The sequence below is a fragment of the Monodelphis domestica genome, chromosome 1 (genome assembly GCF_027887165.1).
Source record: "Monodelphis domestica isolate mMonDom1 chromosome 1, mMonDom1.pri, whole genome shotgun sequence".
Classification (NCBI taxonomy): Eukaryota; Metazoa; Chordata; class Mammalia; order Didelphimorphia; family Didelphidae; genus Monodelphis; species Monodelphis domestica.
Window position 1 is genome coordinate 664,107,542 of NC_077227.1, and position 26,979 is coordinate 664,134,520.

Here is a 26,979-nt window from a genome sequence, read left to right on the forward strand (position 1 = left end):
AAATTCCTTAGACTTATAAATGTTGGAAATTTCACCATTGGGAAATTTCATACTTGGAAAATTTCTTACTGATAGTCTATTGGAATGTGAACCCCATTGGCATGGGAGGTTCCTCCTCCTCCCTTCTTAAGATTACTTTAGGACAGAAACCTTTTGCTGAACAATGGAAAGGACTTTGACCTATGCTTAAGCATAGAACAGGAATTTCTTTGAGTCATGATTGATTTTAGAATTGATACAATGGAGATACTTGGAATCAATCTCCACCCTACTCAGTCCTAACAGGATTGAGGAAGGGCTGCAGCATAGATCAAAATTTAATTATTCCAATCTCTACCCTACTCAAGTTAACAGGATTTAGGAAGGGCTGTAGCAAAGGATCAAAGATTTAATTATTTGAAAATATGACCTTCAAGCAGAGACCTCTGGGTGGTCCTGGGTTAAGCTAGAGCCTCCATTGGCACAGGGAAATTGATGGACAGTGATTGGTAGATGTGAGAACTGAGGGAGGAACTTGGATGGTTTCCTTAAAGATAGAGGGGTCTGAAGACTCAAGGTGGTGGTGAGGAGTTTGTCTGAGTGGTTGGAGTGTGCTCTGAGAAGCTTGCTCTGAAGGAAGCTGAAGGTGGGGGCCTCTGAGACTGTTTCTCCATTTTGGTCACGTGAGTAATAGGGACTGATCTCTTTTCTTTGCCTCAGCTATCTAATGGCTTGGGCCTTTTGGCCCAGCCTAAACAGAAGGGGTATTTAAGCCCTATTCCCTTCTCTCCCCTTTCTCTCTCCCTCTCTCTCTCTATCTCTAATTCCTTTCTTCCTCCTGTTTGTAATTAAACTCCATAAAGGTTGACTGCTGACTTGAGTTTTCATTTAGGAATTACATAGCTGAATCCTTGGCGACCTTAAATTAATATATATCAGTCTTTTAAAGTGATTTCCTTGTCACAGGGGGTGAGGAGGAGCTGCTGCTACAGGGAAGAAAGTTTGAGAAATGGGCTTTTTTTTTTACCTTTCCCTTCTGTCTTAGAATTAATGCTGTGTACTGGTTCCAAGCAGAAGAGCAGTAAGGGCTAGGCAATGGAGGTTAAGTGACTTGCTCAGGATCTAACAGCTGGGAAGTGTCTGAGGTCATATTTGAACCCAGGACCTCCCATCTGGCTCTCAAAAATGGGCTTATTGTTAAAATGATTTGGCCAGAAAGCTACTTAGTAACTTAGACTGAAATTAAGGGAGGAAATTAATATTACAACTTATAGATGCTCCATCTAGTAGTTTCATTCTTTGATAAAAATATATAAATGTGATAACAGAATAAATGTGACTTGGCTGTGGATGGAGGGACTGGAAAGCCATACTCAGCGATAGGGACTCAAAAGGTACCCGGAAGGCAGAGAAATGACTTCCCCCTGGTGGATACTTTGGGTGATAACAAAATAACCCAAGAACTAAACTACCAGGAAAGTTATAAGACCCAGACTAGTGATGGCCCAGTAGCCCAAACCTGGAGATGGGAGGTTCTGGATTCAAATTTGGCCTCAGACACTTCCTAGCTATGTGACCCTGGGCAAGTCACTTATCCCCCTTTGCTTAGCCTTTAATGCTCTTCTGCCTTGGAACCAATACACAGTCTTGATTCTAAGGCAGAAGGTAAGGGTTTGGGGGAAGAAAAATAAAAGACCCAGACCAAGGGAAGGGAGTCTGGAGTTTGTTGCTTCCAGCTCCTATCAGATGATTCGAGAAATGAGCATTTACACTTGGAAATCAGCAAAAGCTTCAAGTCAATGTTTGGGTTATTGTTTCTCCGATTGTCAGGGCTTAAGAGAGTGATGGAGAAAACGTGAATGATACAAACTACCTCACGAAGTATGTTGTGCAAACATTTTGTGAGAACCTGTTGTTGCACATTTACCAGATTTACCCTTCCCTCCCCTTATCTCGCCCCCCCTCCCCTTTCATCACATTCTCCATTAAAGATCACGTCTTTTCCCAGCGTCGGGTTTTCAAGGGGTTGCGCTGAAATCTCAAGGAAGAAAGACAAAAAAATAATCAGGGAGGAGGGACTTCCCCACTCCGGAGTGCTGGAGAGAAGTGCAGTCACCCTTGCAGACCGGAGATCTCGGAGCAGGGACGGGCTTCTGGCTTCTCTCACTTCAAGCTGTTATTTGCTTTATCACAGATCTGGCTTGGAAAGCAGGCAGATCTTAGTGACCACCAGAAAGGGGATGAGTTTTTTTGTTTTCTGTTTTTTTAAAGAGAGGAAGAGGAGGAGGGAGGGGAGTGAGAGAGAGAGAGACAGACAGACAGACAGACAGAGACAGTGAGACAGAGAGATAGACAGAGACAGAGAGACAGAGACAGAGAGACGCAGAGACAGAGAGACACAGAGACAGAGAAGAGAGAGAGAAAGAGAGAGAGAGAGGGAGGGAGGGAAGAAGGAAGATATGGAAGGCGGGAAGGAGGGAGGGGAGGGAGGATGGGAGGGAGGAGAAGAAGAGAAGGAAGGAGAGAGACAGAGAGAGAGAGACAGAGAGAGAGAGAGAGTCTTGTTTGTTGTCCCAGTCAGTGATGTCATGGACGTGGCTAACTCCTGATAGGAAAGCTCCCTTTACAAATGCAGCTCAGCAGTTTGTCTATAACTTTAATCTTAGGACATTTTCCTGGGTGCTGAGGAGCCAAGTCATTTGTTCATGGTCACACCCAAGTCTCTTGGGAAGAAGTGTCAGAGATAAGAAAACAGAGAGGCAGTTCTTACTTAGAACAGGTTTGAAATAGAATAAAAACTGACCCAAGCAGCAGAAGATTTAAGCTCAAATCCAAACTCTATCATTGACTCACTGTGTGACTTCTGAAAATCACTAGGGGCAGTGGAAAGAGAGCTAGGACTGGAGTCAAGAGAACCTGAATTAAAATCTGTCCTCAGACATTTCCTAGTTGTGTGACCCTAGGCAAATCATCACCCCTGTTGCCTAGCCTTTACCACTGAAATACTTAGTATAAATTCTTAGATAGAAGGTAAGGGTTGAGGAGAAGAAGAAAGAAAGAAAGAAAGAAAGAAAGAAAGAAAGAAAGCAAGAAAGAAAGAAAGAAAGAAAGAAAGAAAGAAAGAAAGAAAGAAAGAAGAAAGAAAGAAAGAAAGAAAGAAGAAAAGAAAGAAAGAAAGAAAGAAAGAAAGGAAGGAAGGAAGGAAGGAGGAAGGAAGGAAGGAAGGAAGGAAGGAAGGAAGGAAGGAAGGAAGGAAGGAAGGAAGGAAGGAAGGAAGGAAGGAAGGAAGGAAGGAAGGAAGGAAGGAAGGAAGGAAGGAAGGAGAGAAGAGAGAGAAAGAGGGAAGGAGGGAGGGAGGAAGGAAAGAAGGAAACGGAGGAAGGGAGGAAGGGAGGAAGGAAAGAAAGAAAATCATTCTACCATGCTAAACCTTCATTTCCTAATTTTCAAATTGAAGATAACTCCTTCTACCTCATAAAGTGGTGGTAAGGAATAAATGACAGGCTATATGAACCATCTGCAAAGCAAATTCTACCAAAAGGAGCTTGACCATAATCACAGCTAATAATTATTGGGTGACACTTGAACCCAGACCTTCCTTACTCTAAGACCTAGGCTCTATTAGAGGCAGAATAGAATGTGGACTTGAACTCAAGATCTAGGTTCGAATCCTACCTCAGACTCTTAATAGCTATTTCCTTTTCAAGTGACTTAACTTTGTTGTGACTCAGTTTCCTCATTTTTAAGACACTGAAATTTGCTGTGTGATCTGAATGAATCATATAACCCCAATTGCCTAGCTCCTGCTGCTCTTCTGTCTTAAAATTGACGTTAAAACAGAAGATAAGGCTAAAAAACAATTTTTTAAAAAGGAAAATCAAATTAATTTGGACTCAATGTTATCTATGGTCTCTTCCTGCCCTAAATCTAGGATCCTGTTCTCTGTCCATTCCCTAAGCTGCCTCTCTGTTTAACACTTAGGCTAGGGAGAGGAATTGGAAGGATGATGATTTTATGGACAACTTCTAGATGAGAAAACTCCCTCTACCGATGGAGATCACATCCTTCTTAACAATTTCCAGTTTTCAAGAACTTTCTAGAGCCTGAGAGTTTAAGTGACTTACACAGCTTACACAGCAGGGACTTAATAATAAATAAATAAATAACCTGCAAGCCAGGGTTTTTTGGCTTCAAGAGAAGTTCGAGGTGAACTCAGTGGTTTGCCACATTGTCCTTGTAAAACATTAGCCTTAAACCCTATTAAGCTGAAGCCCGTCTTTCCATTAACTGTTGGTAAAATATAAGCAGAGGGAAAATATGGGGACACAGAAGGGGATAAAGTGCTCCTTTCTGCCACATTGCTTATCACTGAATAATCATCATCAGGTGCAGAACAGGAAACTGAGTTTTGATGGGAAGGGAAAGGAACATGGAAGACTGAAATATCCATGTGACCAACCAAGTCACCTATGCATTAGGCACAATTTAAAATGACTCACAGGAATTCTAGTTGGCAAATGATTAATCTTTCTGTTTCTATTTCAAAGATAAGAGCATCATGGGGAGAGGAGGGGAGGGATTGACCTAGCTCACTAAACCTTTTGTGGACAAGGTCACTTGTCCGGAGCAGGTTCTTTATTTGCTTACTATTTGATCTGTCTAAGGTCACCTTGCAAACAATTTCCAGTCCTCTCATTCCAAGTGAAAAGTAAAAAGATTAGTGTTCATTCATTTTACTATCCTCGGGAATTCTGGAAGAATCTGGACTTGTTTACAAAAAAAAAAAGAAGAAGAAATCTGGGTTACATAGTGGCAAATATCGATCTAATTCATCTAAACTTCTCTAGTTCCTACTGTGTTGGAAACTGTTGATTTAGTAATCTAGAGAACTTTTTTTTTTTAATACAGGAAAACACAGCAGCTAAAGGGAAAATAAATGGTTGATTTCATAGCAGGTCAAAATGTGATAAGAACCAACTCTTGCTCAACTCTCCTGTCAAAGTATAAACTCCTGCCCTTTTATAAAGTGTCCTAAAAGTCTTAGTACTTAAAGGCTTAAAACTGCATTTTGGCAATCAGAGTCCTTCATAACCTCTCCCTCCCCACCCACCACCCACCTTCCTAGACTTCCTACCACCAGCTAAGTTTTAAGGGCAGCTAGATGCAGTGGCTCTGACAACTGGCCTAGAGTCTTTGTGGCTGGGGCTCAAATGTAGCCTCAGACACATACTAGTTGTGTGATCTCAAGCAAGGCATTTAACCTCTGTTTGCCTCAGTTTTCTTATCCATAAAATGGAGATAATAATAGCTCCTACCTTCCAGGGTTGTTGTGAGGATAAAATGAATATATAAATAAATAAATATTTAAATATAAATATAGAGAGAATAGAAAAATAAAAAATAATAATTATAAAGCACTTAGCAGTGTGCCTGGCACATAGTAGGTACCACATGAATGTTTATCTGTTCCTACCCTTTCTCTGTTGTTTGCTAGCCACCATATGAGGTGCTGGTGATATAAGTACAAAGAATGAAATGATACCTATCACAAGGAACTTAAATTCTAATGGAAGGATACAAGTACACATACATAAAAATATAGAGAGAAGAAATGCAAAATAATTTATTATAAGGTAGTTTAAGTGGAAAGGTAATAGTGTTGGGAGAGTCAGGAAAGACTTTATGTTGAATATAGAATATGAACTGCATCCTAAAGGAAGAAAGGAATTCTGCAAGATTGAGGAAAGGAGGGAGGGCTTCCTAGGAACAAGGAGGTGTCAGTGCAAAAGCAAGGAGACTGGAAATGGAGTTTCTTGTGTGAAGAACAGAGAGAAGACCAGTTGGGCTTGATCATAGAGTAAGGAATCCATGAAGGTTGGGGAAGGGATTTTGGGAAAGGCTTTAAAAGTTAAACAGATTTCTATTTGATCCTAGAAGCAGTGGAATTGAGGAATAACAAAGTACTAACAGCTAGAGGGATCTGAGAGGAATTCTAGGAGATGGTACCTGACTTGGCCTTTAAAGAAGCTATGGATTTGGAAGAATGGAGGAAGAAAGCCTGGGCAAAGGCACAGTGGCAAGAGATATGCTGAATTTAATGAACATAAGTAAGCTGGTTTGACTAAAAAGGAAATTTAAGAATGGGATTAATGTGAAAGAAATCGAGAAAGATAAGCTAGAGTCAGACAGTGCAAAACGTAAACTGCCAAGCTGAAGTGTTTCATTTTATTCTCAAGACAGCTAAAAGCCACTGAAGATACTTGAGTATAGGAATGACATGATCAGTCAAATCTGTGACTCAGGATTATTATTTTAGAAAAGGCTGGATACTAGGAGTACCAAAGGAGGTCATTATAAAAATCCAGATAGAGATGGGAAACAGAAAAGAAAAAACATCAAGAAAAATCTAGAGGGAGAACTGACATTCAATAGTCAATCATTAAGTCATATTTTAGGATCCCAACCAGCAACATATTGATTTAGTAAACCACATATTAATGTCACCTATGTTCTATTATATTTTCTTTTGTTTTGTTAAGTATTTCCCAATTATTTTTTCATCTGATTAAAAAAGAGATGGTGCCCTTTTCCTTCCCTCACCTAAGGCTACATATTTTTTTTACCTCTAGACCTCTGAACTAGAAGACCTCTAAGGTCCCTTCCTAAAGCTCGAAATCTCTAGTGTTATGATGGAATCATTCTATTATCCAAGTGGAGATACCCAGCAGGCAGTTCACCAGCTGAATTTATAATCTTCTTCCAAAACTCATACTTCTTTCAAACTTTCCCATTTCTATTGAGAGTATCTGCAAACCTGAGAATCATCTGTGACTCTTTACTATCCCTCATTCCCTCTATCCAATCAGGACCAACCCCAGGAAGGACATTGATAATATTAGTAATAGCAAGCTTTTATATATCACTTTGAGATTTGCAAAGCCCTTTCCATGTTGTTTCATTTAATCTTCACAATAACACTGTGAGGTGTGTGCTATTATTGTCCCCACTTTAGAGGGGGATGACATACCTGACGCTGAAGTTAAGTGACTTGCCCAGGATCACACCTCAGTGGCTATAGGGTAGACATGAGCTAGTCATGCCTTTCTAGCTAGACAACACTTAAATTTCTTACCTTGCTCCTCATAAAGCCATACCAGCAGCTCTGGGAAGGTGAGTAATTTTGGGGCAGGGGAGGAGCCACTAATGTCTTCACATTTCATGTTTTCTTTGTGCCAGGGAGGTAGGAAGAAGCCACAGGTATTTGCCTCAAACACGTTCTTCAAGTGATTTGATTTTATACAACTGGTTCAACAAAAGAAGTGCTTAAATGGGTGTGGGAAATCGAAGTTTATCTGGGTATAGCTACTCACCTTTATTTCCTCCTGGACAGCAGGATTATAGAAATTCAAGTCGGGTTGTCCTTTCATAAACTGGTGAAAATAACATTGTTTTCTCTGTTCATCATACTGCCAACTAGAGTTCCCATAGACACTCAACTATCAAATAAAGAAGAAACATTGGCTATTTGATTTAACTCAGATGACATCAGACCCAACAAAGAAAAAGGAAACTTTTCTCCAACCCCAATCTTTCACAAATTTCAAAGCATTTTTCCTTTTGTGGAGAGAACTTTGGGAAATGAACGCCACTAAAAATGTCCCCAGTTACCATGATGGTTGCACCAAGTAGGCTTTGGACCTAGGCGCTAAGGGAAATAGAACATATTTTTACAACATTTACCCACCATGATAGTCACCCCAAAATAGCCCAAAGTTTGGACAAAAAGGAGGATTTCCAAAAAAACAAACAAGAAATGGTTTCCTGAAACTTATTTTGTATCAGCTCCAAATCGTGGATAAAAACTGATCATGACAAGAGCAAGACAAATTCCCTAGAGATTGCCTTCCAAAATGATATCAATTAAAAGCAATAAGCCACTATGTGAATGATAAACAGCTCCCTTTTGACTCCTTTGGAGCCTCAGTTTGGAGGGATTGAGAAGAGATCCAGCCACTCTTGTACGACATTTCTGCCCTGGTTCTAGGCTAGGGCTAAGAATTCCACCCTAACTTTATGGTGACATTCAATCACATGTACCAGATTCTTGTTGGGTCTTCTGCTAAATGAGCGACTGGGTACAAAGGTACCGTGCCAGGCAAGTTTATTATTTCTGCTCACTTTCTCATAAACAAAGGGGAGTGGAATGCTTCATTTCCCTGGCAGACCTCACTCTTACCTTTATTGTCCGTATAATCTCCTCCATTTTTGCTAAAGTTTAAACAGTACACATTGGGACTTAAGAAACTAGGATGCTATATGGCATCATCTGGGTTTATGTCCTTTATCCCTGTTGTTTTGTGAAGGTTTTCTCCTGTTTTGAAAAATCTATTTGCTCAGAAAGGTGACAACTTATCAGGCTTGCAATAGCTTAATGACTTAAACATAAAGAAAGGTCTATTTGTTTCATTCACAGAAAGGGAGGAAAGCAAAACACTTACCCAGTTGTTGGGTGGTATGGTCATGTCATTTTCATGGGTACAGTTATGCCAAATATAATAATCTGTATATTTTCCTGTCCGATTCCGACTCAGTTGAAACCAAATATGTTGATCACTTGTATGATTTGGTATAAAATCCATTATTAGCTTTAAGCCTTATAAATAATGAGTGAAAATGTGTTGTTAAATGCACATTATGAAATTTAATACACACAATTCAAGAAAAGTATAGAATTAAAAGATTTAAAGCACTTAAAATGCTCTTTTTCTGCCTTTTCTGTTACCTTTATCGTGTATAGCTGCAATCAGATTCTCAAATTCTCTCATTGTTCCAAAAATGGGATCAATTTCTCGGAAGTCTTCAACACCATATCGGAAGTCTTTGATGGATGATTTATAAAAAGAAGTAATCCACACAGTTTTTATGTTTAAATTGATGATGTGGTCGAGTTTCTCTTGTATACCTAAATGGAAAGAAAAAAAAAGTCAAGGGCAGGAAACATCAGATGGATCTTTTTATTACTTTTACGGATTATACATCAGCCTTCAGGTTGAGGTAACACCAATAGCACGTGGCCTGAATAATTTATCCATCCCTATCTGCAAGCCCATATTATAGCTGGCCTTTCACATGACTTATACTACAGCAAAAAGATAGTCTGGCGAGGAGAAAGCTAGACTTGGTATAAACAACAACAAAAACGTTGAAATGACATGAGTGTGGTATTCATGGGAGTGTGGGCTTATGGGTGAAATGACAGGATTATTGAATTGGAAGGAGAAGGGAATTTCAGGCTATCTAGTCCAACCCCCTCATTTTAGAGATGAGGAAACCCAAAGAGCTCAGATACTATGCTTTTCACCCTTGGTTTGGTAGCCTAAATCTGGGTTCAGAGACTTAATTTTTTTATCTAAATTTTTTGTAACTTTCTGTGACCTGCTCCAAGCCACTTAGCCACTCTCTGTCCCAGTTTCTCATTCTGAAGATGATGGAATTACATGTGGTTGTAGAATGAATGAATGAATGAATGAATGAATGAAAAGACAATATAACCTGACAACATAAAGTAATTTTTAAAAAGTAAGAAAGCGAAAGAAAACATTAATAGGTGAGTATGATGACAAAATATGCTTGAAGAATACAAACATAATATTATAATAATATAATATTCATATAACAATAATATTCTAAAAATGAGAACAAAAATGTTGGCAAGCCAAGAAATAAGCAGGTCCTCCTAAACCAAAGCCCCAGGGAATAGAAGGGAATCAGTGAAAGGTTTAGTCTGCCTGTAAGCAAGGGAGCACGTTGCAAGTGCCTCCTTCTGATAAAACTAAGCTTCATTGCCCACCAAGGTCACACAGCCAGTTAATGATAAAACCAAGTCTAGAACAAAGGTGTCTGACTCATTCATTGCTTTTTCTTACTATAATGAGCTGCTATGAATAATACACGTGACCTTGCCATTTTTTCCTGGACTGAATATCAGCTATATTGTAAAGAATGTAGCTTCTTTGGTTTTAAAGATTTTTAGTTTGTTTATATTCTGAGTTTCTCACTTGTATTTGTCTATTTAATAATTCAACAAATATTTATGGGATGCCTTCTCTGGATGTACTAGGCTAGATACTATGGAGAATCCAAAGTTGTATAAAATATAGTCCCCACCTTCAAAATCCTACTTGAGGAAGAGATCTAAGTTATACAGAAGCAGTAACAGCACAAGTAGAGATAAGTGGTACACTGAGAAGAATGTTATATCTGGCTTCAGAAGACCTGGATTCAAATCCTATTTCGACCACTTAATCCTTACTTTCCTACTTGGAATGAAAGTTCAATAGAAAAAAGAGACACAGTCTTTGCTGTCGCTGAACTTTCATTCCAAGAGGGAGTCTCCCTTTTCTATTGTACCCAGAGCATTTTTTTAAACAAATAATCACCACTTAATAAGTACCTTATTAGTTCATTCATACTTGTAAGCAGTTGGGCAAGACACTTAACTTCTCTGAGGTGTTGGACCAGATGACCTGGGAGCTCTAGATCTATGATCCTGAGATATAAAATTCTGAAGGGGTATAAAGAGGAAATCGTGCCCACTTTAGGTAGCCTTGTAAGGCTTTATGTTTCCATAAATACATAAGCTTGGCCTTGAAGAATGGCTAATATTTCAACCGAGATATGAAGAGTAAAAAACCACAATGAGGAGGGAAGAACCCTGGAAAAATCTGAGGTTTTTGATTGGAGGAACCTTCTGTATGTGAAATGTCACACACACACACACACACACAAGAAATAGTCAGTTCCACTATAATCACACCTATGTATCCTTAGAAATTAAAACTGTGCAGTAAAATCCACAGAGCATATAAAAAAACAGGGTTAGAGGCACAATACTTAAATATGTTGTCAGTGACACATTCAAAAAGATAAGGACCTAATCAAACAGTAGGTTAAGAAATATACAAACATAAAGGGTAACAAAACAAATAAAATCCCAAACTAAGCACCAAATTGGAAATTCTTTGAATTAAAGATGAGATTAATAAAACTGAGTGTAAGAAAACCATTGAATTAATAAATAAAACCAGAAGTTGATTTCATGAAAAAATCAACAAAGCAGATAAATGATTGGCTAATGATTTAAAGAGACATGAAAACCAAATTATAAGCATTAAAAATGAAAAGACCAATGAATGTGAAATAAAACCAATAATAAATTTAACAACTTAAGTGAAATGGAAAAATGCCTACAAAAAATTAATTGCCTAAGCTATCAGAAGAAGAAATAGAATATCTAAATAAACCTATCTTAGAAAAAAGAAATTGAATAAGCCATAAATGAATTTCCTAAGGGAAAAAAAAAGTGTCAAGGCCAGATGGATTTACAAGTGAATTCCACAAACATTTAAAGATAATCTAATTCTAATATTAAGTAAATTATTTGGAAAAATAGATAAGAAAGAGAACAATTGAGCTTCCTTTATGAACCAAATATGGTGCTAATACCTAAACTAGAAAGAGCAAAATCAGAGAAAGAAAATAATAGTCCAACTTCATTAATCAATATAGCTGCAAAAATCACAAATAAAATACTAGCTAAGAGGGGACAGCTGGGTAGCTCAGTGGATTGAGAGCCAGGCCTAGAGACTGGAGGTCCTAGGTTCAAATCTGGCCTCAGGCACTTTCTGGCTGTGTGGCCTTGGGCAAGTCACTTGACCCCCATTGCCTTGCCCTTACCACTCTTCTGCCTGACTCCAAGACAGAAGGTAAGGGTTTTTAAAAAAAAATACTAGCTAAGAGTCTACAACAACATATCACAAAGATTATGCATTGTGACCAAACAGAATTTATACCAAGAATGAAGGGATGTTTCAATGAGGAAAATTATCAACACAATTGATTATATCAACAAAAAATAACAAAATTATAATGATTATATCAATAGATACAGAAAAATCTTTTAGCAAAATATAACACTCCTTGCTATAAATAATATTAGAAAGCATAGGTATAAGTGGATTTTTTCTTAAAATGATAAGAATCATCTACCTAAAATCATCAGAAGTATTATTTGCAACAGGAATAAATTGGAAGCTTTTTTGGTAAGATCAGGAGGGAAACAAAAGTGCCCATTATCACCAATATTATTCGATATTATATTAGAAATGCTAGCAATAGCAAGCAAGAGAAGAAAAAAGAAATTCAAGCAATCAGAATGAGTAGAGAGATGATAAAACTATCTACTTTTGCAGACATTATGATGGTATATGTGGAAAATCCTAGAGATACAACTAAAAAGTTAGTTGTAACTATCAATAATGTTAGCAAAGTTGCAAGATTAAAATAAATCCACATAAATCATGAACATTTCTACATATTGTTAACAAAGGCATGCAAAAAGAAATAGAAAGAGGGGGAAAGCTAGTTAGCTCAGTGGATAGGGAGCCAGACCTGGAGACATGAGGTCCTGGGTTCAAATTTGAATTCAGATTCTTCCTATCTGTGTGACCCTGGGCAAGTCACAATCCCCATTGTCAAGCCCTTACCACTACTCCACCTTGGAACCAATATAAAGTATTGTTTCTAAGACAGAAGGAAAGGTATTGAGAAAGAAAAAAAAAGAAAGAGAAAATCCACTTAAAATAACCATAAACATAAAATACCTGGGAATGTGCCTATCAAAACAAACCTTGGAAGCATATGAACATAATTATAAAAATACTTTTTTATATATGAATAAAATCAGATTTAAATTATTGGAGAAATCTTAATTGTTTGTGGTTGGGTAGAGCCAATACAATTAAAATTAAAATCTTACCTAAATTAATATACTTATTCAATGCTATCCCAATTAAATTGCCAAAAAAAAATTAATTGAGCTAGAAAAAAGTAATAACAAAATTCATTTGGAAGAACAAAAGATCAAAACTATAAAAGGAATTTATTTAAATATTGTAAAGGAGGGAGGTCTAGAAGTACCAGATTTTTACACTGTATTATAAAGCAGTAATTATCAAAACTTATCTAGTACCAGCTAAGAAATAGAAAGGTAGATCAGTGGAACAAATAGATATACAACAAACATCAGTAAAAATTTTAGCAATCTTATATTTGACAGAAACTAGGTCTAGACCAATATCTTATACCATTTACTAAGATAAGACCAAAATGGACCCATGACCTATACATAAAGGGAGATATCATAAGCAAATTAGAATTTATGGATAAGAGAGGAATTTATTCATAAACAAGAGATAGAGAGCATTGCAAGGCATAAAATGGATAATTTTGATCACATTAAATTGAAAAGGTTTTGTACAAATACAATTAATTTAGCCGAGGTTAGATGGAACGCAGAAAATTGGTGGGGGTGGGGGAGATTATAGACAGTTTCTTGGATATAGAAGTCTCACATAGAAAATATATAGAGAATATATAGAGAACTTTGTCAAATTTATGCAAATCCCCAATTGATAAAATGATCAAAAAATACAAACAGTTTGGAGATAAAGAAATCAAAGCCATATATAGGCATAAGAAAAGATGTTCTAAATCATAATTAGAAAAATAAAGTTGAAACAACTCTGAGATATCATTTCACACCTATCAGATGGGCTAAAATAATAAAAGGACAAAACAACAAATGTGGAAAGGGATGTGGAAAATTGGGGACACTAATATTCTGTTGCTGGAACTGTGAAATGATCCTTGTTAATGAAGAAAGTACTTTATGCAGGTCAAGATACTACAGAAATACAAGAGGTACCTAGCCATCTGTGCTTGCCAAGTTTTGTCAATTCGACCTCCACCTGTCTCCCCTTCTCTCTCCTCACACAGACACCAGCCCAGGGTCCAGCACTCGTGCGCTCTGGTCTGGATGATGAGGATAGGCTCCTACTTGAGTCCCTAACTTGTTCGAGTCTTTTTCTGTCCCAAGCATCTTCCACAGGGTCTGGCCATGTCACTGTCCTGCTGAAGAAGTTTCAGTGGCTGCTCGCTGCCTCAAGGAAAAAACAGAAACTCCTTTGTTTGTGGCTTTCATAATCTGGTTCTCCTCTGCCTTTGCAGAAATACTGCCCAAGACTCTCCTCCGCACATTCTACATCGTAGCCAAAATGACCTTCTTGCTCTTCCTCCTACAGGACCTTCCATCTCCCGTCTCTGGGTTTGTGTAGGCTGTCCCTCATGTCCAGAATCATCACCTTGGTCCCCTCGGTCCCCCGCTTCCTTCAGTGCTCAAGTTCTACCTCCTCCGGGAAGGCTCTCCTGATCTACCCAGCAGCAGACATCCCCATCCTGCCACTAAAGTCCCTACATTTACTTCACATATAACGAATATCTGATTGTAGGTCTACACGCTACCCTACAGAGCATAAGCTCCTCAAGGCCAGGCACTGGTTGGTTCATTTCTTGCCTCCATATCCCCAGTGCCTCGCATAACGTTGGCACTGAATAAATGCTTCTGTAATGAAAGTACTGCATGCTACCAGCCAACTGGCCCACTGGCATTCCATCCTTACTGTCCTGCCCCTTCCTCTTTGCACAGACTGTCTTCCACGACTGGAATGTCTTCTCCTCAGTCTCTCCAATGATCCCTCCTGATCCCTCTAGTCCTTGGTACTTTTTCCTTCCTGAAACTCATATGTATTCTTCCCTATTTTCATGTTGTCTTCCCTTTAGTAGAAATGTAATCTCCTTGAGGGGAAATTGGGTAGCCCACAATAGATAGAGCATTGGACTAAGCATCAGGAAAACCTGAGTTCAAGACCAGCCTTAGACATGTACTCGCTGCGTGACTTTGGACGAGTCACTCAAACCTCTGTCTGCCTCAGTTTCCTCATCTGTAAAATGGGGATCATAATAACACCTATCACCCAGGATTGTTGTGAGGATACCAGGAGATAATATTTGTGAAGCATTTTAGAACTCTTAAAGTGCTATATAAATGCCAGCTATTTGTCTTGAAGGAAGGGGAGTGAGGGAAAGGATTGTTTTCCTACAGAAATAGAATTTCATTATTGTATAGAACTCCAGGTGTGAAAATTCTTTCAGTGGATACAGATCTATATCCCCTCTGCAGTGTATATAATCTGAAGAAGCTGGTGGAGCAGTAGATAGAGCAATGGGCCTGGAGTCAGGAAATTCTGAGACTTGAAGGTCTTTAATTGGCACTAATGAGATTTCTTCTCACTTATGTGAACCAATGATATATATTATGTTTGGTCTTTTCGCTGGGCACACAGTAAGAACTTTATAAGTATTTATTAGTGTGAATTGTATTCTTTATTTCTTTAATATAAAATATAAATAATAATCTTTGAATCTTTCATATCTGCAGAAATGTCAAAATTAAGGGGCAAATGGATAGTCAACAAATTGTAATTAAAAAGCTGTTAATAAATCTGATATGTTGTTACCATTATTCATTGGGTATCAAGCTGGCCTCAAAGTAAATAAGATAGCCTCGGGCTGTGTGACCCTGGACAAGGGATCTAACTTCTCAGCACCCCAGACAACTCCCAAAGGGGAAGAAAAGGGAATGACCACATATTATCTTTAATTCTCACAACAACCCCATGACATAGATGCTATTATTATCCCTATTTTACAGTTGAGGAAACTGAGGCAAACAAGTGAAGTCACTTGTGAAAGGTAACAGAACTAGTAAGTATCTAACTTCAAATTTGAACTCAGGTCTTCCTGACTCCCCACTAATCATACTTCTGTTCTTAAGAGAACTTCTTAAGAAGTTCTTAAGAGAAGTCATAGAATATGCTTATTGGTTTATTCACTCTTCCCTTAACTAGAGAATCTTTCACATTAGCCTTTATTCTACCTATTGCTGCATCTGGAGCCATTCAATAAATTCCGTGGAAGGAGAAAGTTCATTCTCTTCTCTGATACTCTAATTCCAGAACATGTTCCTTTGGTGTACAACAGACACACATGAGAAGCTACCATGCACAGTTTCTCTCTGTGCTATGGGTGCCACAAAAATCAAAATAAAATTTATTTTAGAGGCTACCACTTGAAGAATCAACCTACTAATTCATTCCCTCTATAAAATTAATTGAGATGCTTGATATGTTGATGGTCAGAGATCTCCTCTTAATCTGTTGCATTGAGAGATCTTTCCTAAGAAGTCATGGCTCCTGTTGGCTCTTGGCTTTGGAGTGCTATAGTATAGCCAATGGACAACCCAACAAAAGACCGCGCATTCATTAAGCCCCAGCGTATGTAATTTTGTAAGAATAAAACAAAACAATTTGTTTTTAATATTTAAAATCAGTTTTACCAACCAGTTTTCTAGATGAAACTAGCGCTTTTATTTTTTCAACCTAACAAGAAAAATTCCTCCCTCCCCGTTTCCTTCTTGTTCCTTAGATGTAAGTTAAATCCTTGTTAATAATTGGGAATGAGGTGGCAGCTGGGTAGCTCAGTGGATTGAGAGCCAGGCCTAGAGATGGGAGGTCCTGGGTTCAAATCTGGCCTCAGACACTTCCCAGTTGTGTGACCCTGGGCAAGTTACTTGACCCCCATTGCCTAGCCCTTACCACTCTTCTGCCTTGGAGCCAATACACAGTATTGACTCCAAGACGGAAGGTAAGGGTTTAAAAAAAAAATAATAATTGGGAATGAATTCCTAAAGGTGTGGTTTAGAGAACAGTCTTCCCATAATGCCACCTGCAATAATTCCAGTAGCCTTTGGCCTAGGGTAGGACTTCAAGGAGGATGTAGGGTCATGAGAACTTCGGATATTAGAGATCTAAGGTTGTGAAGGTCCTTTCCTTATTGTGCATGTGTGGAAATTGAGGAAAACTTGACCAAGATCATAGATTGTAAGAGAGGAAGTCCTGAGTCCAAATTCAGGGCTCTACACCAGCCCAATGCTGCATTTATGCCCTTCTAAAAAACAATGATATCAAGGTCATAAACTAAACATTAACATTTAATAACTAACTTTCTGATTATATCATCCCACTTCAGATCATAAATGAGAAACTAGAAAGTTTCAGCTTACTTGTCCTGAGTAGTATTATAGTGAAAGAAGTCTGAGTTTGTGGTAGGGGGACTGAGAGAGAGATTTAGTAAGCTGGAGCAGCCACAAAGTATATTTCAGTAATCCTATAAAACATTATTGTATGGGGGGCAGCTAGGTGGGCAAAACGGATTGAACCACAAGTCTGATGACCTCAGATACTTCCTATATGAGTGACCCTGGGCAAGTCACTTAACCCCAAATACCTAGCTCTTACTACTCTTCTGCCTTAGAATAGATACTTAGTATGGATTCTAAGACAGAAGATAAAGTTGTTGTTTTTTTTAATGATAGTATGACATTTCGATATAAATTGCACAAATATAAATTTTAAAATGTAAATAAAATATAAGAAGTTATGACATGGCCAAATTAAACCAATCACCATAAACAGCAATATTTGTCATGACAGTTTTAATCCTTCTTTTACTTGCCTTTGACTAAAAGTCAAAATTGACTCCTTTTCAAGGAGCCTCCATCAAGTAATTTTTTCATTAATAAAATTAATCAAAATTTACTCAATAACTAATCATTAATAAAATATTCTTATACCATTAAAGACATTTAAAAAAAAAACCTTTACCTTCCGTCTTGGAGTCAATACTGTGTATTGGTTCCAAGGCAGAAGAGGTATGAGCTAGGTTAAGTGACTTGCCCAGGGTCACACAGCTGGGAAGTGTCTGAGGCCAGATTTGAACCTAGGACCTCCCGTCTCTAGGCCTGGCTCTCAATTCACTAAACCACCCAGCTGCCCCCTTATGACATTTTTTTCATAAATGAGGGGAAAGAATCTTGGCTACCCCAAGGCATTCAAGACATAATGAATTTTCAGAGAATTAGAAAGAACAAAAACCAGATCATACCTTTCCTTTCTCTATTAGCTCTATTGAATATTTATGGGCACTAACTGACCTTTCAGATCACCGTTGCCATCCCGGTTGCTGTCCTTAAAAGAACGTGGGTAGATCTGGTATATGGGACTGGCTTGCCACCAGTCGAGACACTTCGGAGACAGGACAATTATCGAGATGGTAGCACTTATGAGCACCAGCACAGATGCAACGATGAGCCAGAAGAGGATCTCTCGGGTGAGTCTGTACCGCGCTTGGCTTGAGTACAGAAGCAAGACTTCCTTGGGCATCCCTGCGTATGGCTTGATAATTGTAGGGTCAGGCTCTTGGGGATGCACGTCGATGGCATTTGTCTTCAGTGCATCTGTCTGATTGCCGGAGTCAGTTTCTCTCTCCATAACTGGCTCGTTTTGAACAAATCCATTGTTAGTGTGTCCCTTCAGACTCATTCTGATAGAATCTTTCTTGGTTTCGTCGTTGGCCATTTGGAGCTTCTTCTCCTTTCAGGAAGGGTTCTTGCAGTAAAGAGAGGTGAAAAAAGTCTCTTACTTACTGAAATGCTTAGAAGTATAATTAGCTTAGAATGGGTTATAAATAAACCTGGCTGGCCAAAGTTCAACCAGTGAAGATAGAGTAAAGGTAAAAAAAAAAGAGGGGGGGAGAGAGAAAGAGAGAGAGAGAGAGAGAGAGAGAGAGAGAGAGAGAGAGAGAGAGAGAGAGAGAGAGAGAGAGAGAGAGAGAGAGAGAGAGAGGGAGAGAGGGAGAGGGAGAAAGAGAGAGAGAGGGAGAGAGGGAGAACCAGGGAGAGGGAGAGAGACAGAGAGACAGACTTTTACTTTCTATAGAAGTCAAAGGGGAAAAAAACTGACGAATTATGCTGTTGAGGAAAAGGAGGGAGCTCAATGCACCAAATATGTGTTCTTTTGCTCAGTTTGTTATATACTTTCTATTTGTTATATGTATATGAATACACACATGTGTCTGCGTCAGGGAGTGCAAGTGTATATACAACCACTCTCTTCTGTGTGTATGTAATAGGGAATGCTACCTTCTTGCTGGGAAAAAAAAAAGCAGCATTTTGTAAAGAGCTTTGAATGTTTACATTAGAGTTATTTAATCATTAGTAAGCAGAGAATGGAATGCTGACATTTCTGACCTCATGCAAACAAAAAAGGTATGCTTTTCATATCTAAAAAGTCTATTTTCCCTGGAAACAATGATTTTCTGTATATGTCATTTATTAAAAGCACTCACAAAGACGAATTATTTACTCAAATAACAGTAAGCTGTTTTCTTTAAAAGAAAGGAGAACATCTGGAGTAGGAACAATGCAATAACCAATTAACCAATTTTTATCAAAGATAAAATCATTTTGAAATTGAGGATATTTCCTGAAATTAGTTATTTTTATCATATAATTATATGTATATGGTTATATAATTTATAATTATTATTCTGGGGTATTATGTGTACAAATTCCCCCCTTTTTTAAACCCTTACTTTCTGTCTTAGAATCAATACTAAGAAAAGCCAGGCCCAGAAACTGGAGGTCCTGGATTTAAATGTGGCATAAGACACTTCCTATTTCTGTGACCCTGGGCAAGTCACTTAACTCCCATTGCCCTGCCTTTATCACTCTTCTGCTTCTAAATTAATACATAGTATCAATTCTAAAATGGAAGGAAAGAGTTATTTAATTTTTTAAAAACAATCAATACTAAGTATTGGTTCCAAAGAAGAAGAGCAATAAGAGTTGGGCAATGGGGGTCAAGTGACTTGCCCAGAATCACATAGCTAGGAAGTGTCTGAGGCCACATTGAACCCAGGACCTCCCAGCTCCAGGCCTAGCTCTCTATCCACTGAGCCACCCCTATAAGTATAACTCTCCACCAACTATACTATTAGCTCTAGCTAAGATCCTACACTGATTGGACAACAGCGAGAGACTACCAATAGCACCAGGCCCACCAGAGGCTGGTCTGGCACTTTCTAGAGGAATTCTGGAGAACTGGTGGCTCTCTTTGCCTGGTCTTTTTGGGAGGAAGGAGAGGGAGGAGAGAAGATTGGAATCCCATTGGCATGGAGATCTCTGATCTCCTCATGCTTTTTAGAGGCATAAGTAAAGGGGAGACTTCTTAAGCTTTGGAGGAATATTGAGAGAAGTAGAAAAAGAGTTCTAGAGAGACCAGAGGAAAAGAGGTCAATGTCTCCCTGCAGTCATCAATGTGGAGGGAAGCCAGCCCCCAACAAGTCCCTTGATTTGTAGCTTGTACAAGCCTAGAGATTCTGAATGGACTTTCTGGGTGTGGTTGTTTCCTCCCTGGATGAGTTGAAATCTATCTTGATTACTCTGATATAGTCTTTTCCCCTAACCCAATACCTATAAATTCCCTAATTTCTGTTAATAATTTACTTTTATATGATAATACATGTATGTATAACCCAGTGGAATTGCTTGTCAGCTCTGGGAGTGGGGAGGGAAAAGGGGAGGGAGACAACTGGAATTGTGTAACCTTGTTATTGGAATAAAATAAAGATAAAATAAAAATATAATTTACTTTGATAAAAAGCTATTCCTATTGTTCTTTGTGAAGCCACCTGTGATATTCTGTGATAGTACAATAAAGGTTTCCATCTTCTTAAAAGGAAAGAATGTGCTTTTTATTCTAAACCCCTACAAGGGGAGAATGATATCCCTCGATATATGTGATGTGGGATAGATAAGTATAATGCTAGCCCAATACCCTCCTTGGAAACAGGAGGAGGAGATACAGATTGCCTAGCCACAGTGGTTTTATGTCCTTACCTGGTCTTACTCTTCTAGGATGCTTAGGGGCAAACATAAGCCCTCTTCCATTTCTCCACAAAGAGATATGGAATGGAACTTTCCAGATCCCTAATATGATATCTATCTATCCATACTGCACTCAAACCCCTGTCAACTAGAAAAAACACAGAACTATTAAATAGTCAAAAATCACTCTTTAATCAAGGGAAAAGGGGTTAGCGCTACTAATACGACAACAGAGCTGCTTTCCAAGACTGCACAGAGTCAAGACGCCCTGGTCACCAGCCCCTGGGAGTGCCACCTGACTCAGGATGGACTCCGAGGAACAAAAGAACTTGGGGAACCTATATTCCACTCTAGATGACCTGGGGGCTTTAGGATCAGAGGGACAGTTGATTGACTTTACAATGGTAAGAAAGGAAAATGAGGAGTTCCAGACAGGAATAATAGTGAGGGGCTGAGGCCCTACAATGGACACAAAAGGGAAAGACTCAGCCTAGGGCTGGGTCACCTTGGTCATGGACCTTAGCCTAGGGGGAAGAAACCATTGGGACAAAAGGGATGTTCAATATTGGATGGGATTAGCTGTTCCCACCCAAACTACCAGGAAGCTCACTGTCTGGTGAAGAGGGACCTTCCCTCAGGGGGAAACCTCTCCTGAGAGGAGGTCAAAACCTGGGGTTTCTATATTCAAACTAAATAAACTGGGGATCTCTAGATTTCCATGTTGATACCCCATATATATATATACTCAAATATATATATATACTCAACATTGCTGCCAATACAATAACACCCAGTGATTGTCCTTCCCACACAGGGTTGGAAGGACCAAGGGGTGCCATTGTTGGGAGCTGGTTTGTTTTCTGGCCACAAAGAGGTACTGAAAGTGTCTGGCCCCACCAAAGAAGGGGTCAGCCCCTAAGAGGCCTCTCATGGAGAAGATGCTCTATCCCCTTGCCTTATCATGGGGCATCATTGGGGAGGGGAAGGTTCTGACAAATAGTCCAGAGAACACTAAGTGAATGAAGGCTGATGAGGTTTTAGATGATTATAACTGACTTAAACACAGAATATTTCCATTTCATTGGTAACTTCATGATAAAAAGCATGTCCCATCCTCTTTCCAGGAATCCTTTGGATCATAGGATCCCAGAGAAAAGATAAAAGGAAAGGTCATCTAGTTCAACTCCCATTTTATGCTTAAGGAAACTCAGATCCATCCAGGGAATTTAAAGAATTTGCCCAAGGTGGTAGTAAGCCTTCAGGCTTCTGGTGGTGCTTTCTGTGATGCTTTTAGAGAAGGGCATTGCCTACCTTGAAGAATAAGTACCCCACCCCTGTGAGATTAGAGAGTAAACTGCATATAGACATTCATTAAGGAGAGATAGTCAATCAATCAATAAACATTTGTTTTGTTGTCATTTTTGTTTAGCCATTTTCAGTCATGTTCAACTCTTCCTGAGCCTATTTGGGATTTTGTAAGAGCAGCACACATTAAGGATGGCAAAAGGGTCACAAGGGCTTCAGTAGTGACACAATCAGAAACATTATGGTATGTATCTTTACCAAGCCACATTAGTGCTCAAGGCGCTGAATTAGTTGCCCTCACAAAGGCACTACAAATTGGAAAAGACAAAAGAAGCAATGTTCACACTGATTCAAAGTATGCTTTTACAATAATACATGCAACCGGTCAGATTTGGAAATATACAGGATTTGTGACATCAGTCAGGAAAGAGATAGTTTATGGCAATATAATCTTGCAACTTCTTGAGGCTGTACAACTACCCAAGGAAGTGTCAGTGATGTATTGCCAGTCACACATTCGGGAAGGATACAATATCCCTAGAGAACAATAGAGCCAATGTGACAGCCAAATAAAGTGCAAAGTATGGACCAGAACATGTTCTGAATTTCTCACTAGTTGAAGAGGACAATCTAACTGAAGCCTACAATGAACAGGAAATTCAGTCATGGAAGAAAAATCTTGGAGCAAAACAAATCAGAGGCATATGGTTCTCAGAGCTAGGAAAACCCATCTTACCTAGATCATTGTTCTACCATGTGTGTAATGCCATACATGCAAAGGGACATTGTGGCACCCAAGCTGTGATTAATTCTGTCCACTGTCTCTGGACAGCTCCCAGAATTTCCTCTTATGCCATAAAAGTGTGCCAAAAATGCAAAGGATGGAAGCAGTTCAACCAGGGAACAATCAGAAGCAAAGGAATGGGAGGTCATCCCTTGGCTTATATTCAGTTTGAATTCTTGCAAATAGGCTATCAGTATACCAAGAGATAAAGGGTTTAGATATGGCCTTGTCATAATAGACCATTTGACAAGATGGCCAAAAGTTTTCTCTGCCAAAAAGAAAAATGCTGCCTTTGTGGTAAAGACCTTATTAAAAGAAATCATTCCTAGATTTGGTATCCCCAATATGATTTACTCAGAGAGGGGGATTCACTTCACAAATCAAATCCTAAAAGAAGTATATAAAAATCTGGGGATAGAAGGGAATTATCATATTGTATATCACCCAGCAAGTGCAGGCCAAGTAGAATGGTTAAACAGAGAGTAAAAACACTAATAGGCAAACTCTGTACAGAAACTGATCTCAAATGGACAGAGGTCTTGCCATTAGTGTTGTTTCGTCTAAGAACCAAACCAAATGTAAGCCGGCATACATTTCCATGATGGGAGGGGAATACCAACTGCACAAATACATACAAGCACTACAAAAGAGATTAGAAGATTTGCATAAAATGGGACTGATTCAGCAAAGAGTTCCCTTGGATTATACATTACACAACATTGCACCAGGTGACACTGTCTACATAAAAAACTTTAACAGAAAGTTAGCAACAGACCAAAAATAGAATGAGTCAAATGAAGTTCTGGCCATTACTCTGCCATCAGTAAAAATTTTAGGGAAAGATCCTTGGTTTCACATTTCCAACAGAAAGCCATTACTAGTAGAGAACACCTAGAAGTAGAAAGCCAAGAAAGGGATGGAGCAGTGTAACAAGGGAATCACTTCCCTTTGTGGTCGCCACAATGTAACAAGGGAATCACTTTTAAAGACTGATATATATTAATTTAAGGTCGCCAAGGAATCAGCTATGTAATTCCTAAATGAAAAACTCAAGTCAGCCGTCAGCCTTTTTTGGAGTTTAATTACAATAGGAGTAAGAAAGGAATTAGAGATAGAGAGAGAGAAAAAGGGAGAGAAGGGAATAGGGCTTAAATACCCCTTCTGTTTAGGCTGGGCCAAAAGGCCCAAGCCCTTAGATAGCTGGGGCAAAGAAAAGAGATCAGTCCCTATTACTCACGTGTCCAAAATGGAGAAACAGTCTCAGGGGCCTCCACCTTCAGCTTCCTTCAGAGCAAGCTTCTCAGAGCACACTCCAACCACTCAGACAAACTCCTCAACCACCACCTTGAGTCTTCAGACCCCTCTATCTTTAAGGAAACCATCCAAGTTCCCTCCCCTCAGTTCTCACATCTACCAATCACTGTCCATCAATTTCCCTGTGCCAATGGAGGCTCTAGCTTAACCCAGGACCGCCCAGAGGTCTCTGGCTTTGCACATGTCTGTTGAAGGTCATATTTTCAAATAATTAAATCTTTGATCCTTTGCTACAGCCCTTCCTAAATCCTGTTAACTTGAGTAGGGTAGAGATTGGAATAATTAAATTTTGATCTAGGCTGCAGCCCTTCCTCAATCCTGTTAGGACTGAGTAGGGTGGAGATAGATTCCAAGTATCTCCATTGTATCAATTCTAAAATCAATCATGACTCAAAGAAATTCCTGTTCTATGCTTAAGCATAGGTCAAAGTCCTTTCCATTGTTCAGCAAAAGGTTTCTGTCCTAAAGTAATCTTAAGAAGGGAGGAGGAGGAACCTCCCATGCCAATGGGGTTCACATTCCAATAGACTATCAGTAAGAAATTTTCCAAGTATGAAATATCCCAATGGTGAAATTTCCAACATTTATAAGTCTAAGGAAATTTGAGGTTTACAGCAGAAAGTGATGAGGATTAAACTCATAACTTAAAATTAAAAACATACACAAAGACATACATTATGCAAACTAGATAAAAGAACACACACAAAGATTCCAGTGCAGAAGAGGAGCAGAGAGAAAGGAGAGATCCCAGCATCAAGATGTTAGACAACAGACAAAATGGTTGAGGACCACAGAGAAGAACAGAAGAGGAGAATCAAAAGAAGAATGAAGAAAGGAACTGAAATTCAAAAGAACTGTGCAAGCTGATATGGACAGCTAAAGTTTTATCTATGCACATAAAAGGATGAAGAGATAGGAAGAGAAAAGCAATACATAAGGTAGTGCAGTGAAAATACAAAATACAATTAACTTCACACTTTAGGGAAATGCATCCAACGCAGCACATAACTGTCAAGTCAAAAGCTGAAATGCAGACAAATGGACAAAACACAACTCTGGGTGAGTATATGTATCCATTACAACATAAAAAGAACACAAACACAACACAGATTGATCAATAAGGACCTCGTGTAGATAAACGTGTGTCCAAATTTGCAAAATGCAAATATTTTTGTACGTAAATATTGAATCCTATAAGGTCTTAGTCAAATAAAAAGATCAGTAGATTTTTCTATTTGACTAACGCCAAAGCAAGGGCTATGTATATAAATTGTGTGTGTATGTATATATATATACACACACATATATATATTGATGTTGTACAAATTATAAATACATTTACCACAGTTGAAAAGTAACTGTAGGGTTAGAGATAAGATATCATAAGGTTGTATATAATGTAAAATACATAGGATAGTCATAGAAACAGGGAAAGCATAGGACAGGGACTCAGGGAAGTTATATTAACAAGGTAGGTATCTTAGGGAAAGTATAAGTATAGATAGTTATATTTAAGTAAGGCAATAAACTGTCTAAGATAGATACATAATGACAGATTAGGGAAATAAGGACCTGGGAGAGGTTACTGATAAAATAAAATTTTGTTAGCAGAGAGGTAGTTAATAGTGTTTAAATAACCTAGGAATAAGAATATTGCTGCATTGGTTACATTAGACAACTAAACATTGTTGTAGCAACCATTGTATTGGAAACTTTATTTTAACTTTAAAAAATTGCATAACCCCAAAACTCTTCCCTTTCCAAAACATTCCTTACACCTTCCTTGGAATTAGTACCTTAGTTTAGAAATAGAGTAGAAGTGGAAAGTTAAAGATTTTATTATTTTAGGGGGTGGAAACATTAGTTAGAAATAGAATATAGTAATTTCCCATAAGTTTATTCCAATGTGACTTTTGTTAAGTCACACAAAATGAAAACCAGGAATTGTAAGAGCAGCATGGAAAGGAAAGGATGGAGCATTGAAAGAAGGCATGATTAACAGGCAAAGATGATTGGTAGCAGAGCATCATGGGAGAAGAATAAGGACCTGGGAGAGTTCCTGGAGGAAGTCAGGGCTTTTGAGATTGGATCTCTAGGTGAGAGGAAGTCTCTTATCTTGCTAGAGATCAGTCAAGAGCCAGCTGAAGGATATCCAAGTGAATTAGCCCTGGGACTTCTCAAGAAGAGTTTTATTACATCCTAACATCTCTAATAACATCTGCAGAGAAATCCAGGTCTCCACCCATGGAGCTGGGCACCCCTACCCCCTCCCACCCACCCACCCTGTCCTCCAGCCTAACAGCACCTGCCTTACTCTTCCTTAATACCTATATTTTAATTTAGCTTGTGAGATGGTTGGGAAATGAGAAGAATTTCTTTTTTTCTAATCAATTTATTTAGTCAATTTAGAAAATTATTCCTTGGTTACAAGAATCATATTCTTTCCCTCCCTTCCCTCCCCCCACCCTTCCCGTAGCTGAATCACAATTCCACTGGGTTTTACATATATCATTGATCAAGATGTATTTCCATATTATTGATATTTGCACTAGGATGTTCATCTAGGGTCTATATCCCCAATCATATCCCCATCGACCCATGTAATCAAGCAGTTGTTTTCTTCCAGTGTTTCTACTCCCACTGTTTTTCCTCTGAATCTTGATAGTGTTCTTTCTCCTAGATCCCTCCAAGTTGTTCAGGATCACTTCATTGCCACTAATGGAGAAGTCCATCGCATTCAGTTGTGCCACAGTGTATCAGTCTCTGTGTACAATATTCTCCTGGTTCTGCTCCTTTTGTTCTGCATCAGTTCCTGGAGGTCATTCCAGTTCCCATGGAATCCCTCCAGTTCATTATTCCTTTGGGCACAATAGTATTCCATCACCAACATATACCACAATTTCCTCAGCCATTC

The 26,979-nt window shown here is 38.7% G+C and overlaps 1 protein-coding gene across 1 annotated transcript in view; it reads right to left on the bottom strand.

Moving 5' to 3' along the window:
• Window positions 1–26,979, bottom strand: part of SLC3A1 (solute carrier family 3 member 1) — a 90,583-nt gene that overhangs the window by 14,490 nt on the left and 49,114 nt on the right. The window contains exons 2-5 of the mRNA XM_001375658.4: window positions 17,930–18,383; window positions 8,762–8,941; window positions 8,478–8,632; window positions 7,350–7,475 (exon numbers count right to left, since the gene is read on the bottom strand). Of these exons, the coding sequence (XP_001375695.1) occupies window positions 7,350–7,475; window positions 8,478–8,632; window positions 8,762–8,941; window positions 17,930–18,353 (885 nt within the window). The 5' untranslated portion in view covers window positions 18,354–18,383. The remainder of the gene's footprint in view (window positions 1–7,349; window positions 7,476–8,477; window positions 8,633–8,761; window positions 8,942–17,929; window positions 18,384–26,979) is intronic.